Source organism: Filicampus tigris, chromosome 13, assembly GCF_054856515.1.
Source record: "Filicampus tigris isolate MCC_2025a chromosome 13, RoL_Ftig_1.0, whole genome shotgun sequence".
Classification (NCBI taxonomy): Eukaryota; Metazoa; Chordata; class Actinopteri; order Syngnathiformes; family Syngnathidae; genus Filicampus; species Filicampus tigris.
The window spans coordinates 20,395,540-20,413,321 of record NC_141229.1 but is presented as its reverse complement, the minus strand read 5'-3'; the positions used below and the strand labels follow the sequence as shown (position 1 = coordinate 20,413,321).

The following is a 17,782-nucleotide window of genomic DNA, read 5'->3' as shown; positions in this document are numbered from 1 at the left end:
CGGGAACTCGGTGGCGGTTAGGCAATGCCCAGCTGTGTTTTTTGGAATGCAAAAAGACAGTCGCTAAGATACCTTGTAGAGGGGCCTCTGTCTGTCAACAAGTTGTTGGGTAAAAACTCCCTCATTCATATTCCCCTCAGTTGTAAAAAGGTAGTGGAGCTGCCTTTACAGTCACTGGGGACTTTTGTTGTTTGTTGGATGGAGTCAAAACGGAGGATAGGTGGTGTCGCAAGCCACCTCATCTGTTTAGGGATGGTCTTTCCACCTTCACGTATGTTAATTCTCTCTCTCCTCGTTCAAAACATCTGTCTTCTCTGTCAAGGGCATGTACATTTTTGTCCTCAAAAGAGTGTTGCTTTCCTATGGGGTGCAGGTAGACAGGTGAGTCTTGACCTGAAGAGATTAGCGCATCTGTGTTGTGTCATGCACCTGCTCAGTGGTTGTTTGGTTTCCCCAATATACAGAATGTATCTGCATTCTGCACTTGACTACATCCACTAGATTGCTTGAGTATGGGGTGTCCGGTCTTTGTGGTGTACCAGCCTTTGTCTCAGCGTATTACCAGGTTTGAAGTGTGCCAGAATGTTGTAATGGTTGAGAATAGTTTTCATTTTGTTTATGAAAACTAGACGAAAATATTTTCGTCAACGTCAATTTTTCACTGTACGAAGACTAGATGAGACGAGACTAAAACCTCCATTTAATAAACAACAACTGGGACCCAATCAATATGCATTTTCATAGACTGATGAAGGCTGGACAAAAATGTAGTTCATTAAATTAAGACTGGACTAAAATCTATGGACATTTTAGTTAACAAGCAAAGACGAGACAAAAATGAATGTATGATTTCTTGGCATGGGTTACCGCTCTCAATCAAGTCCTCGAGTGATTCGCGGCAAAATAACACTATGTGGCAAGTTCTCGCGTGATTCACGACAATGTAATGCTAGGTCAGTAGGTGGCGAGTTGCCAGTCAGGGCAAGATGACAACAGCGTAAAAGCGAAGCATTAATGGCCATGCTCTGTACGGGGCCCGGGAGACAGAGAAAACATGGTATATGGACCCATTTTCGCTACATTGAAGTGAAAGGAAAAAAAACCCTTAAGCTTGATTTTAGTCGAAGGGAAGGGATGTGAGTACAAGGTAGCTGGGGAAAAAAAAACAACAAACCTGAAGAAACATGTCAAAGTTCACCACAAAGACATTGTAGTCAGTTAACAGAAAGTTTGGTGGTGGTTGTTTTTAACGTTACATTAAACCAATTGCTATAGTACTCCAACAATAACGTTAAACAGATACTGGCTAACTGCAGAGGTGTGCATTTTATAAAACCTTGCTGGTCCTTCATTCGTCGGCAGCCCGGGTACCAGTCCGGCATGCATCTGTCCATTATTTTTCGCGACGAACCCAATTGTAATCGTCAGTTTGTCAGTTCTTGAGTCAGTTTGTCAGTTAGTCCGTCAGAAGTTCATCAATACCGGTCCGTCATTGACAGACGTGGTTAGTGATGATTACACTGATGGACGAAAATCCACTTCCCTCAGTGCTTCAGCTGTCATCTTTTAAATAGTGTCCAAAAAAGTGACGGACTGTCAGTCTTACGGAATGCCCACCTCTGGTAGCATGTAGCCATAGTAGGCACTTGTTGATATAATTGTGAGTGAAGTTGAATTTGTGCTGAGATGCATTATACTGCTTGGGCAACTATGGTTTCAGTTGGATTGCAAGTTTAGTTAAAGCACACATAACAACATTCCATTCCAACTACAATTTACAGAAAAATATGTCATATTTTGGATATAGTTTGAATTGCGATTAATTATGATAAATTATTTTTTACGCTGTGATTAACTCGATTAAAATCTTTAATCATTTGACAGCCCAAGTATGAATAAGAAAATGTTAAATATCTGCTGAAAAAAAATTTATAGCCTAAGGGTAAATTGATTGTTCTTACTTAAAACAAGACTAAAATGTTGACAATTTTCACTAAAACTAGACATATACAATTATGTTTTCTTTGATTAAAATAAAGACTCAAGTACTCAAATTTTAGTCGACTAAAACTTGACTAAACAACAACAGGATGAAGTTGACTAAATGTGCTGAAAACTAACACGCATGATTGAAACTGGACTAAAACTGAGGCTAAATTTAAAAATGTCTGATACAATTAACACAAGTTGAAAATCCTTCTGAGTTTCACGGACAGAACTGACACTAATGTAATAACAAGATTGTTGCGTCTTTCACTTTTTTTCTCATCCACCTTGCTTTTGTCCCTTCTGGAGATAAATCTGCTTTTCACAAAGTAGGATACCGGCAGGGGTAATATACGTTTTGAGGGCCTCCCTCACGTGCCGATGCTCTTTCTCTTTGGCATGTGGGCTGGTTGGCACATTACGAACATGCGTTTTACTGTTCCAATTAGGCCCAGTTTGTCTTTCAATGGGTGGGTTGAGTCAGAGAGCAAGTATTGGTCAGTGTTGTGTGCGTTTCGGGTTTCCAACATGGAGACCCCTGTCATCTCCTTTTTGAACGTCACAGTGCTCACTGTTGTTGTATGCTTTTATTTTGTGCACCTCAACATTTTCAAATGTCTTTGGTCTTTTACAGAAAGAAAAGGAAACACAGCAAAAAAATGTACGTCAGCATTTTTCTATACAAACCTAAACATTTACTGTACCGACTAAAAAAAAGAATGTGTATCACTGAACTAATATACTTTCTGACCATTGTTTCTGAGAACTGCTTTCCATCTGTGTTACATGAAGTCGACCAACTTTTGGCACCTGTGAACTGGTATTGCAGCCCAGAGTGATTGGACACAATTCCACTCCCTCTCGTAAAAATGCCTATGCCAGTACCTGTGAAGCCAAGCTGTTGGCAAGAAAGTCTTGTTGTTGAAAAACATCATGCCCTGAAGTGATTATAATTTGCCAAATAAAACACTGTCTGCCCTAAAGAGAAATAATGTGACACTTTGTGGACTGATGAAAACAAGATGATTGTCGAAGGGCTGCAGATAGTTTGTTGGGTGACCTCAGACACTAAATTGTCGTCTTAAATATCGTATATTAAAGAGCAGTTTGGCCGCATTGTTGTCTTACGCTGAAGAGGAAATGCCCTTGCCCTTTCAGCAGGACAACAACCACAATAACAGCAGTCAGAGAGCAACATTTTAGTTCTTGACACAAGACTAAAGTTATGGAGCGGGCCATGCAATCCCCACAATAGAGAACCATTGTGGGGACCCAGAAACCAAAACTACAGAGGAATATAGTCCTGACATCGTGGGCTGGCAAACCAGGTGCGGGCAGTTTGATGACTCCATGCAGCGCAGATGTAAAGCGGTTCTCAGTAACAGTGGCTATATAAATTTAAAAAAATGTTCAATTATAGAGCTTTTGGAATTTGACAATAAATGGCACTTACTGAGTTATATCTAAACTTCCTAATCTTTTCATCTATTTTCTTCCGCTTATCTGGGCTTGGGTCATGGGGGCAGCAGCAGACTTGACTTCAGACTTTCCTCTCCCCAGCCACTTATTTCTCTTGAGGTGTGTGTGGGTAGAATCCATCCATCTATCCATTCATTCTCTGTATGGCTATGCATGACTTCTGTACTGTGAGGCGGAAGTGCTAACCAGTCATCCACCATGCCACTAGTGTGTAGAATATATATTATATTTTGTATTTTAAATATGGAGATTGGCTTGGCCAGTCACTTCTTGCCAATGATGAATTCCTTTGTTGTTTTGGCAATTTGTACAGCTCGCAAAAGGTTTCTGTTGTAAAGTGCTGTTGCAGTGCGTGATCTACATCTGGCCGTACTACCTTTGTAATTGAGTAAATCAGAGGTGTATTTGTTCTTTAGAACATTACAGATGTTTTTCTAATGGCTCTGGTTGATTTTAAATCTTTCCTCTGCTCCACACAGTCACTTGTTTTCTTACCAGCAGAGAGCTCACTGCTTATCATATTGGGTACAACTTTAACCATAGGCGAAATCTGCACAGGCAAAACCCAAATCTAAATCTGAGTTTAGTCATTCAGAACAAAATGGATGGGTTCAAAACAAAAAGTCTGTCTTTTAAGTAGGGCTGCACAATTAATCGAATTGTATCGCTTTGTGCCGTATCGTTAGGCCTTATACCGATACGTATTGTGTGGGTGAAAAAACATATTGTTACATCCCTATGGTAACAATGGTAAGACCGTACTGCATAACTTTTTTTGGTCAAACCTGATGTGCTAGAAAATAAGTAAAGACATTTTTTTTGAATCAGCGTTTAAAATACGTTCAAGGACACATAAAGCCATCTGTGATTAAAACTTGCTGTTGAACAGTTTTAATTTCTGATAGATATTAATCGGAGCTGGGCATTTTAGTAAACATGTGCGGCTGGTCCGACTATCATTTTAAACAGGCTTCTGTCAGCGTTTCCAACTACCAACTACCAAGAAAAAAGGGTCTTACGTCTATGCTTAGTCCGACTATTTTTTTACGTTTCCGGTCTATCGTTTATCACCTACATAATGGGCGTCGGTCATAGGCGGAATGCCCAGCTCTCTGGTAATAATACACATAATATTCACACCTCTATCCGTATTGGATATGAATTATGACACATCTATATTATATATCTATATTCATAAGGCTTAATGTAATAACTTAAGCTTTTTGTTTTGGGGAGTAATGGGTAATAGTTTTTAAATCACTTATGAAAACCCACTTCTCTTTGGAGTTCCCCAGCTCTGCACGAGTTGCAGCTTGGTGGTAGATTATGATTATTATGTTTGTGTTTTTAGTATTAGATTGGCTAATGTCAGTACGTCCACAAGGTTTGAATGTACATCCCAAACCACAAATGAGCTGATATAATTTAAAATATCTGAAATTCAGTTCTGTGTTTACCTCCAGCTGACAGGAATACGAGTCATATTGGGAACACTCAAATAATATTATAATTTGAAACCAGAATGAGACTTTGTGTGTGACTGAGCATCTCAGTTGACCTTGGGTGACTCCCCATCAAAATGTTCCACTACACTAAAGCCGTGCATGAGTGTGTCCTGCCTGTCTCAGGGCTCGAGGGAAGAAGTCAATCACAACAGCAGAAATCATCGCTGCGGGTGACATGTCTCCACTCATGACGAGGCTCCCTACAGCACTTAACGTTCCCTTCCTGACTCATTCTATCCATCCATCCATCTCCAACCAAGCCCTCCCTTTGTTTCTCCCCCATTCTATATCATTCTAAATCAGACTCTCTCACAGTTTGTCTTGTGCCCTGGCACTGCAATTAACTTCTCATCATCAAAGTGTAGTGAAAGAATGCAATATAGACTCTGGCAGATGTAGAGGAGCTGTGAGTAGACAGATAAGAGGGACGAAGCCAGGAGGGGCTCTGACTGAACATAGGTGAAGCAGTGTCTCTTACACTCACACATCACATATGCTTTCACTCTCACAAGTTCTTTTTTCCCCTCAGACAGGGGAAAAACAAGCTCACACATCCAGCCTCCACTCTCAGTCGTATAACATCCTATGAGATGCAAATAGAAAGCAAGGCAGAGAGGTATGCTACTGGCCTCTGAGACAGTTCTCTGCTCGTTCTGCAATTTTCTTCATCAACCATCCATTTTTTTCCCCTCTCTCTGGCACACAGACACAAATAATTGTTCACGCTGTGTCTGCCTCTACCCTCCACATGTTCCTTGAATAACACATATTGCTGTACAGTTACACGCAAGGAAGCTGCATTCTCTCTTTTTTGTTTTTGGTTTTTACCCCCGCGTTGTTTGGTAAGCTGTCAATTGTGACCGCTGTTGAAAGGATGTAAGACAGATGGAGTGAAAGAGAGAGGCCAGGGGGATGAAAGAGATAGTAAAGGAAGGAGGGGGATGTCAAGATGGAGGTCCCTACGGAGGGCAGAGGGAGTGATGGCATGCTTGTTTCTTTGTGCCCAAGTAAACGTAGTAACAGCAGCAGTGAAGGGAGCTGATGGAGAAGAAAATAGCTGCGGGGAAAGAAGCAGCTCTGGAAGGAAACACACAGGGAAAAAGATGCTAATTAACCATGGCTGCAGCACTCAATGGCATTGACATAATTGGCCCTCGGGGAGGTCCTTGGTGGTGGTGGTGGTGGTGGGTGGGGGGGGCGTCTTCTACAATAGAAGTCTACGGTTTGAAACTAATAACAGTTATGAAATTTTCGTTCTGTGATGCGATAAATGATAAAGGACCGTAATTTACCCTTGTCTTTACTGATAATCTTTTCTTTTCTTTTCCCACCTGTCCTGTTATGCTGCTTAGTCATGCAGTGCGGTGGCTTTAAACTGGAATAATTTTTCTATCCAACAGTAGAGTCTGAGCAAAAACAACAACAAAAAATAACGGGATAACAATAGTAACATGACCTAGGAGTTAAATTTGATCTGTATGTGGACTGGCAAGTCAGTAAGGCAGTGGTCCCCACCACCGGTCCGTGGGCCCCTTTTTTTTTTTACTTCACTTCTGAAAGAAAACCATTTTGATGGCAGCCCTGACTAATTAAAGTAGAAATCAATCCAAACATATTTTTCTCAAGAATATGTTGTATGCAGGCCCACTAGTTGAAACACGGCATTGTGATTAATATTGCATTTGTGGAATATGAGTTAAGCAGCAAAATCCACCCCATTGTAGCCATCTCAGTGGGCGGCCATTTTGTCACTTCTGTCGACTGAAAATGACATCACAACTGCTCAGGGCTCAGGTAACGACTAATCACGGCTCACCTTGAGAAAACAGGTCAGCAAACGCAACATTTATCAGAATGCCTTGTTTCAACTAGAGGGCTTGCATAGAACATATTCTCGAAAAAAATATGCTTGGGTTGACTCCCCCCCCCCAAAAAAAAAACTTTTCTTTCCTGATTGTGTTGAAATACTGGCCATTATTACTCTTCTTCACTGATTCTGTTTATTGACTACCCGTGGCTGTGCCACGGCGCCACTTCAGACTTGGCATATATATCACAGCCTAACAGCTTCTTCCTGTGGATGCACGCATTTCTTGAAGCGCATCTGTGTTCACGGGATTAGTTTGAGGAATGAAGCCGGCTTCGTTTCCATGTGGACATAGCCTTAGATACACTTCACTGTTGATTGAATCTTCATTCACACTTGTAAAATTCATGATGCCAACAGTGCTTCAAAGCACACCAAACAACTGCACGTTTTTGCGATCAGAATCAACAGTTATCTGAAACATTCAATTAACCATGCACATATATATCAATTTGCTCATAAAATGTAGCACAGAAAACGTCATCCAAATAGTCTACTGAACTGCTTCAATGGCTCTCGGTCCAGCTCACTAGTGAGTTTGGGAACAAATGCTTGTGAGGAATATGCACACATAAAGCTGTTCAGTCATGCCAAGTGGGGAGCTTATTGAAGCGGACACTTTAATCTGCTAGCCCAGCAGGAGTGCGGATGGTGTCACCTCATCTTGGGTCTGTCATGGGGAGTTGTACTTGAGAGTATCTGGAGAGGGAATCAAAGTGAAGCAGCTTTGACGAGGAAAACTAGTGACAAGAAAGTCCAGCTGCTGCTGTTTGGAACAGCTGGCTTTGCATTGTACATGAAGGGGAGGACTCATCCGTAAATCAAATGACAGGCATTCACAGTGATCAAAAGAACATATTGTCTCCAACTTCACATTCAATTCAGTTGTCCCGTTGCCAACACGAAAGGGAATCAACACAAGTGCCTCTTTTTGAAACATTGTCATGCTCATGCCTCTCACAATGCGATTCGGTTGTAAAGTTCAAAAACAGATCTACAGTACCACCTACCTAACTAGTATTAAAAGGTCAAATATTCAAATATTATATATAAAATATGAATATTTCAACCAGCCATTTTGTGTTTCAATCACACGTCTTATTCACGCTTCTCACAGCTTTCCTTTTATAATTACAAATATGGGACCACTTTCACTGTACAAATTACTGTCAAGCATTTCGCTAATTCTCCCACCAATGAATGACTTTGGTATCGGTGGTGTGAGTGTGGTGATATCTTCACCTGTGCCACACATGTTACCAGAGATGGTCGTGGGTTCGATCCTGGCTCCGGCCTTCCTGTGTGAAGTTTGCATGTTCTCCCCGTGCCTGCGTGGGTTTTCTAACAGCAAAAACATGCATGGTAAGTTGATTGGAAACTCTAAATTGCCCCTAGGTGTGATTGTGAGTGTGTGTGTTTGTTTGTCTCTGTGTGCCCTGCGATTGGCTGGCAACCAGTTCGGGGTGTCCCCTGCCTGCTGCCCAATGGCAGCCGGGATAGGCTCCAGCACGCCCGCGACCCTTGTGAGGACAAGCGGTATAGATGATGGATGGATATATTAGGGGTGTAACGGTACGCTAAATCACATTTCGGTTCGGTTCGGTTTTTTAGAAACTTCGGTTCGGTATATTTTCAGTACAAAAAAACAGATTTGATGTATTTTTTTAAATATATTTTGAAAAGTAAATGGTATATTTTTTAGAAAACATGAAAAAAAAATACACTAAAAATAAAGATATCTTAATTTAGTAAATTATTAAGACACTGAAACCTTTAAACACTCAGCAGCAACAGCCTATGACACATCTAAGTATTCAAGTTGAAGCCAAGTTTTCATTACAGTACATATATACACTTTTTATTATTATTTTATTTATGTATTCTGGTCTAATTTCTTAGAATATCACCCGAATGGTTCGCTTTTATTTTTTCTAAAAAATGTAACATTTACTTGTCATCTTTTCAAAATAAACATATTTAAACAAAAAAAAAAAATCTGTTTTTTTTGTACCGAAAATATACCAAACCGAAGTTTCCAAAAAACCGAACCGAACCGAAATGTGATTTAGTGTACCGTTACACCCCTAATATATATATATATATATATATATATATATATATATATATATAAATATATATATATATATATATATATATATATATATATATATATATATATATATATATATATATATATATATATATATATATATACTCTCGTTGGTCAATCTCGCGATGGGAACCAGTCACCGCCTTTTATGAGTGCCTGCGGGTATGTACAAAGCCTCCGAGTCAACTCATATCTTTGAAACAATGCGTCTTTCTGCAATATAGCTCCCGATATGGCTGCGAGGATCACTGTATTTAGATATAAATCCCTGCACCCTCCCAACTGAATCTCTTGCCACCCCAGGTAAAACTGTCTAGAACCGCCCATGATGGGTGCTATGGAGCTGGCAGCCAACTTTAGATGCTCATGAAGCTCACATGCACTAGAAACGGATCCATCCAACATAGATGTATATCGTTGGTCATATCATCACTCAAAAAATACACTGATCAACTTTATTTAATTAACTGATTAAATGTTGCTGTTTTTCCAGACCCAAATCACTAAAAGAGATGACCCTCGTCTTGTCCATGAATCCTTTCTTGGAGCCAGAGGGAGAAACTCCCCTCCCGACATACCAACCAATATGGAAAACGGAGCGCTGCAGCAAGACCTGCCTGTCAAACACCACCTCGCCAGGCCACACGGAACACCAATTGAAACCGGGTAAACACGTCAATTGGTTTTTTTATAGTGTCCCTTTTTTCTTACCAGTTGCCATGCCAACTTGTCCCTATGAGAAGGATTTAATTTGTTGCTTTTTGTCAGTGAAAATATCCAAATGTTGTTTTTTTTTTTTTTTTTAACTCAAGTCACAGTAAAGTCAAGGTACAGTAAAGACTTTTCATTGGACAGTATCAATAATCTAGGTATACATTTCTTGAAACTAAGTTCTTAATATTGTTTTATTTCAGTACAAGGGCTGTCAGAAACTTCTTTTTGGAATCTATTATCTTATCGCTTATTCCTTTTAATACCCTCATTCCCCCCACCCCCGCGCCTATTGCCAGGTAACTTTTTTCCCCCGTGGAAAGTATCTGACAGTGATAACGACGCCTCTGCACATAACACTTCAATTTGCCAAACATAATGTTTGAACACTAAACTAACTTCAAAGTAAAGAATATATTACTTTTCATATAAGCCAGGGTCTTGTGTCGTCTACAACACACAGGTGCCTCTCACGGCCATTAATGGCTGCTCCGCTGCCAGCAGATGTAATAACTTGTGATTGAGCAGCAACTGTTATGCTCGCCTGGTCCTTGTTTATTTTTCTCACAGATTTCCCATTATAATCACATCACGTTACACTCCGACTCCATCTCTGCTTAGCCATGTAGACGCGCTTTGGAGCAAGCTATGCTAAGCTAAATTCGCTAAGGAAGCTTACAATATAGCGTGTAGTCTATTGTGTAATAATACAGAGTGTGTTCTAACTAGTGATGGTAGAATAGATGACATTAAAACAGACATTTACCCATCATAGTATTACAGTGGGTGATCCAGACAGGCTCATCATGCATCTACATCCCTGTGTTCCCGTTTCCAAGCGACCCCAGCTTAACTTCATAGTAACGACATAAAACTTTAATTATGACAATTTTGCGGAAATAAACAACCGCAAACCCTGGTTAGGCATAATGCATTCTGTTTCCGGAAGAGTGCAACGTGCATCTGGCCATCCACCATAACAAATGCCAAACACGTACCAAATATGTGGTCTTTAAAGCTATCATAGTTTCAAGGCATGTATTTTTGTGTCGACCAATTTTTGTGCTCGACATAACCGAGTTGGTCGACTTTTGTTCCCAGCCCTAGTCTGTACCATTGTGTCCCACTATGACATGTCCACTGTAATATAACTTCACTAACAACCTTTTGGTTAAACTTATACTTCTTCAACACTGAAATAATAAGTGACTGCATTTCTACAAGTATATAATGTTTCTTGAAACAATTATTTTTTCTGTAGAATCCCCCTTTCGACGACTTCAAGACCATGCGTCAATGTCAAGAATTGCATACTTCAAGAGGAAGTTGGTTGATGATGATGAAGCTTCATTCAGTTTCAGGACATATTGCCAGACTGTAAGTATTGAATTACATGTTTTATACTTTCATTATTGCTTCAGTAATCAAAACAACATGTAGGGCCTGATTTCCATGCCTAGCACAAGTGTAACACAAAGCGTAGTCTAACTGTACACGTGGGTGAAGTTTTCTTTCGTTTGATATTTTTGTAGACGCGCAAAGTTAAAAAGAGTCAATTTTGCGCCGTTGTGGGCGTGAACACAGCCAACTTGCTTCCAGGCCAATGGAAACGGCTCCTCTCATTCTCTTTAAATTCAGCGCAGGAGAGGCGCACATGGTCTACATGGCGATAGCATAAATGGAATGTGTTTTGTTATGAGTGTGGCTGGGGTGTCTGTCAAGATGAAAGAGGAAAGGAGCAAAGGAACATTTCAGGCAGAATGGACATACAAGATTGAATGTTGGCTCAAGGGACAAGAGTGTTTGCAATGACTGGGAGTGAGTTGTGACCGATAGCAGCTCATGAATAAATGTGTATTCTGTTAACAGTCGCGGGAATAAAGTGACTGAAGAGTATCAGTGATTGTGTCATACTGTAACCATATACGAGGGTGTTTCATTGGTGTCAGATTTGTGATGGCGCTCGTGCTTCAGGAGATTGACAACTTCATCATACGTTTCAGGCAGTGGGTAAGAGATTCGTACAGCGTGGTTGCCCTTTAGCAACAGCGAGCCTTGTCGATATATATATAATTATGATTGTGTGTGTGTGTGCGTGTGTGTATGTATGTATGTATATACATCCTTATTTCCCGGTTTGTACGGGTGCTTGGATTTTAATGTTGTGCTTTCAAGGTTTGAAAAATTCTTGAACTTTGGCTGAAGTGCTTATAAATGCTTGGAAGTGTTCATCATATTTCTCGGCAGTCTGACTCAGTAGGCTAATTATAAAATGGGGGGGGGGGGGGGGGTTGGGGTATAGTAAGTGCCCTTAAAAATGAAAGCTTCACTATTGATCAGGGATATTCTTACTTCAAACTGAAAATCTCGCAAAACCCCTCGAGATTAAACCTGACGTCCGCGTAAATGAACAATGCCGACGAAGAGGCAGCATGCTGTCTTGACGGTGACCCCGTTTAGGGATTACTTTTAGGGAAAAAAGCGACGCAAAAAGAAAAGACGTTGGGCTCTGTTGCGCGATGACTGTTTTGATTTTGGATTCTCACCACACGTCTTCGCTGCCCCGTCACCTCGCTTTCTTATCGGCTGCACGACACTGTCAATCAGCTGCATGTCACTCTCAACGTCCTCCCGTGTGGTCGAGATCAGTCTGAGTACACCAGACACAGCAGGATTATAGCTCATTCTGGCCTAAAAATTGGGCCGATTATCCTGCCATGTGAACCGGGCTTAAAACGTAAGTCAACCCAAACATATTTTTTTCAAGAATATGTTCCCATCAGGCCCAGTAGTTGAAACACGGCATTCTGATTAATTTTGAGTTTGTGGAATATAAGTTAAGCAGCAAAATGCACTAGTTTTTAGCCATGTCTGGGGCGGCCATTTTGTCTTCTGTCGACCGAAAATGACATCACAACTGCTCACAACGACCAATCACGGCTGACCTGTTTCCTGAATCTGAGCCGTGATTGGTCATTGTGAGCAGTTGTGATGTCATTTTCAGTCGACAGAAGACAAAATGGCCGCCCCCAGAGATGGCTAAAAATGAGTGCATTTTGCTGCTTAATTTATATTATGAGCCAATCTACCGAATTGGTTGAAATTGCTGTCCCACAATGAAAATCAAATTAAAAAAAACAAAGAAGTGTTCAAACCTTGCATATTTAGTAATATTTTGTTATAATCTATTTTACCACAAGGCATTAATTGAGATACTATTAAACTATGTTTAGCATAGTATTAAATGTGCTTTAAAAAGAAAAAATACACGGCTAGATGAGCATGCTATAACATTTCTTCTCCAACTAATGCATGTATAAAACTTTGACCTTCCTCAAAAGTCATCTTTTCTATGTCACTTCCTATTGGGAGGTGGCTGTCCCAATCTCTAACTCCTAAATTTCAATTCATGAAAAAAAAATGTAGAAGATTTTGGGAATTTAAAAAATACTTTACTTTAATAGAACATTGTGATTGCTTTCAAATGTACGGTGAAAGATTTACATTGATTTTGTAGATTTTTTTCAAATGAGAAGTTTTTATGTTAAAAAAACCTGTCCCAACTTTTCATGTCGCTACCGAAACGCAAAGAGTATTTGTCTGTAGGCAGGGCTTGGTTTTAGCCACATCCCCAGAAATTTCACCAGTAAGAGACATTACCTTCATGTTCATCACTGGGCACATGGCGAGTAATTAGTTGGCAGCATTATTAAGTTATGTGCCCTCCACAATCTGAAAATCAGCATGTGGTTTTAAGGACCGTCACTACCGAACACCTCATTTCGGCAATAATATGAGCACATGATTTTAATGCTAAATGTACTGTTTTCTATCTCTGTACACATGCTTAAAACTGTCTCTGGTAGCCACGTTGTGCCTAGCATTGTTGAGTATTGTCAACAACTATAATAAAACATCACTACCGAAACGGTCACTACCGAAACGTTTCGGTAGTGACATAATGGTTTCGGTAGTAACAATATGATGCTTCTTTTTTAATAAAGTAAGTTTTAAATAATATAATACATAGATACATATGTCATACATAGATCTTTCTGACTTTAACAATAATCCTTTTCATATGTTATCTTAATTTGAAGTCACTACCGAAACATACAGAGGGGTTTCGGTTGTGACATAATGGTTTCGGCAGTGACAATATGGTGTTTAGTTTTGAATAAAGTAAGTTTTAAATAATATAATACATATGTACATATGTCCTACATAGATCTCTCTGATTTGAACAATATTCTATTTCATATGTTATCTTAATTTGAAGGGAAAAACACCAAAATGCCAAAAAGCCTAGCAGAGACAGAGTACAGGCGTAGGGTTACAATGACCCAGTGAAATCCAAAGAATATTTAATAAAGAAAAGAGAAAGAAATAAGAGATGGAAGGAAGAAGGAAAGCTGAAGTCTACCAATGAATTATCCAGCAGAGAGCAAAGGAAAGTCAGAAGAGCATGGTGCAAAAGACAAGACCACCAGATGTCTCTCAAAAAACAGAGAGAGAGGGAACATACATACACGGAAATGTATATTACAAAAATGTTTGTCATTCCAATTAAATTTTCATTTGAAAGGTGAAACCACCGTTTTTCAATGATGAAGAGCCCTGTGATGGACAGGTGACCGGTCCAGCGTGTACCCTGCTTTTGCCCTAAGTCAGCTGTGATCAACTCCAACCCCCTGCGACCCTGAGTACAGCACAAAGCAGTAGAAAATGGAAAAAATAATGTTTCTTTAGTTATAATACACGTTAAAGTTAAAATATAGCAAAACTAGTTAAGTGATTACAATGCTACCCTCACACAAAGTATTACTGCAACAGCAGCAACAATATGATCACAACTGAAATGTTTCAGTCACTACAGAAAAAACTGATGTTTTAACAAAAATAAAAAGTATTGAATTATCAACCAACAATTTTTGATAATGATTGTTTAAAGATATGTTTGTTTTAATTAATGATGACTTTTGAAGTCAATTTGATCAACTTTCTACATTTTACAATAAAAAATAGCATATACATTTGGATTTATTTCAGAAAAAGTCATATTAAATTCTGTTAAAAATTCATTTTGATTGGTTTTGATGTCAAAACCATATATATTAATCTATAAAAATACTCTGTTGAGGGAATGGAAAAAAATATGAATCGGCTACTAGAATTATTTTTATTTTTCTGTAATTGTGTGTTTCAATAGTGACACATTTTAGGGACAGGCAAGATATTAGGGAAAAGCTAGAAAATACTATTTGAAAATTGACTGTACTTTTACTATATTTGTGCCCCTTATATATGGTGCAACATGAATACAATAAAGGTTTTTCTGAAATAAAATACAAATTTCACACATTTTCCAACTTTGAATTTGAACCAATTCAGTAGAATGGCCCATATATGTTTGGGTTGACTTCCGCTTTAAGGTAAACACTGAGTGCCATGGCTAGCCTACAGCTAAATGTCAAGTCTAATTTATATTCCAACTTAAAACTACATTTGACCCATGCAGTTCAACACATGCAGATTCACACATTCATGTCTTTTTTTCAATATGTTTTCATACTCTTTATTTTTTCCGGGTTTTCTGCATTTTTTTTTCTCCCCATACTCCCCGGTTCTTGTGGAAAACATATTGAATATTTATCAGCGTATTCTGAAGAATTTGGAGGCTTGCAAAAACAATCATTTAAAACCCTTTTTTTGTTTGAAAATGAATCAATCATTACTGATGTAAAACTAACAAGTGAACAACTGAAGCGTTTAATTTTTGCCTGAATAAATAAGAATATTTTTTTTGTTTTTTGGACTAATGACCTTTCCCTGGTTGCCAACTGTCCCTCAGGTGGCTCCCGTTTTGGAGGAGCGAGCCCACGTGCTGCGTCTCTCTCTGGAGAAGATGCGCTTCATAGATGACCCCGAGGTTTTCCTGCGACGCTCCGTCCTTGTTAACAACCTCCTCCGGCGTTTACGAGCTGACATCCTGCTCCAGAGCACCGAATGGTGCTTCTCTCCCAACCCAGTTTTTACCAACGTCTTACCCCCGACCTCAAACCCCACACAGCAGGCACCGAACAGGTCCGTACCCACACCGATCTGCTTAGCACCCCAAGCCGGACCGCCCTTCCGTAAACGGTTCCGGATGGTCCGTTCAGGACAAGGGGACCTCCGAGATGACTGCGCCCAGACATGCTGCTGCATCTATGCTGCTGCGGCGGCTGCGGGACACTACCTTCACCTCCCCTTCTCCATGTACGATGCAGAACCGCACTCGTCCTCCTTCTTTCAAATAGCTAGCCATCCTAAGCTAGGACTGACAGTCTTAGAAGGGTCCGATGACGAGGATGAGGAAGCAGAAGAGGAGGATGAAATTGATGAAGAGGAAGAGGAGGAGGAAGAGGTTGGTGAAAGGAGACAAGCGGGACCTTCTAGTGATTGGCTCAGGGCTACGTCAAGGCAGAAAAGTCGGACGAAGGCCATGCAGGGTCACGCTGGCAGCAGGACACAAGCAGACGACTTCGTGTCTGCTCGCATAGAAAAGCAGGAGGAGGCTGAGCGGGAGGAGGAGGCGCACGGCGTCCCGCCTGCCGAGTGGGACTCTGCTGCTGAGGAAGAACTTCTCAAGGGTCACTGTCGGCAGCGTCGGGGTCACAGACAATAACAGTTTGCTTGCATACAAGTCTTGGAGACTATAAATGCAGAAACGACACCTGACATGCTCAGCTAACTGAAATTTAGTGATTAAAGAACGATTCAAGAAGAGGAAGACCTAAAGAACATTTGGCATTGTGACAATGTGTTGTTAAATATTAAGGGATCTTATATTCAGTAATGCACTGCCTCCAAGACTATTTTCAAGTTCCATAACATAGCACAAAGGTATCAAATGAAGCCTTGCATTGGTGCAATGGTCTTACTTCAGGACCCTAAACAAGAGTGTCTGTCTTGATTGTGTTCAGAATATTATGTAGCATTCCAAAACTTGACTTTAATCTTTTTTATTATTATCATTGTGGTTACATGACATTGTGTACCGTATTCTGTTATTTAGACCTGCAAGAGAGACACCATAGTGTCGTCTTCATATTATAAGAGACAACAATCGAAAGCATTGGCAATGTTAAAACATAAATACAAGTGCCTTGGAGTTTTTACGGTTCATGTATTTTGTGTGTTCATGTAATTGTTCCTTAAAGACTTGACACTGGCATTTTCTTGAATGCTGTGACTTTTTTCAAATGTGGGTAAGACTATTACTAAATATACATACTGTTTTTTTTTGTTTTTTGTTTTTTTTTGTATTTAGAATGCATGTTTTGGATAACTCAGCACTGACATACACAAACTTGAGCCAACCTTGAAGAAAACTTGTTTCAGCTTACTAAAGCCTAGTCTGTATCCGTTTCTTAAGGCTGTTTTACCTGTATTTTTTTTCTTGTTTTGTCCAAAAACATTTAATCTAAAATATAACATTGGAATCTCATAACGAAGAGAGTCCCTTTGTCTTAGATTTGTCTTTCCACACATGCATACAGTACATATCATATCTTATCAACATAATGAATGATTGCAATGTCACATTTTAATCTACTGGCAAGGGTTTGTTTGGCATTAGAGAAAGTTAGCATACTGTAAATAAATCCTCAGATAGTGGCACCCACTCTAATAGATGTGTCTCAATGAGATTTTGTCCGAAAGAAAGAAATCTCGTGGTTCCACTCAGGAGCCCTAATAACCTTAACGACAGCAACATCTCCACATAGTGGCAGACTGTAGTTCAGTTTGACCTTGACCTTAAGTTAATCAGCCAGCTCAGCCAACAAATACATTTGTACATTCTGGAAGCCTGAAGTTGCGCATTGTAGCACAGAAGTAATGATTATTCACTGACCAGCCAATGGACAGAAATGTGTTTAGCGCCATTCTTAGATACTTCAAATGAGCATATCGACACTGTCCTGTGAAAAACACTGTTGATCCCAATGTATTGAAACACAATTTTGGAAAATGTTTTTATTTTCACATTAATACGATGTCTGTAACGCGGAAACACCATTTCCGTAAACATAAGAAAATTGAAAAAAATGATAAGGGTTTTTCACAGGACAGCGACAATAT

At 39.7% G+C, this 17,782-nt stretch overlaps 1 protein-coding gene across 1 annotated transcript in view; it reads left to right on the top strand.

Moving 5' to 3' along the window:
* sertad4 (SERTA domain containing 4) overlaps window positions 1-17,154 on the top strand; it is a 30,921-nt gene extending 13,767 nt beyond the window's left edge. The window contains exons 2-4 of the mRNA XM_086050622.1: window positions 9,441-9,613; window positions 10,920-11,035; window positions 15,510-17,154. Of these exons, the coding sequence (XP_085906748.1) occupies window positions 9,460-9,613; window positions 10,920-11,035; window positions 15,510-16,325 (1,086 nt within the window). The 5' untranslated portion in view covers window positions 9,441-9,459 and the 3' untranslated portion in view covers window positions 16,326-17,154. The remainder of the gene's footprint in view (window positions 1-9,440; window positions 9,614-10,919; window positions 11,036-15,509) is intronic.
* Window positions 17,155-17,782: the final 628 nt, after the last annotated feature.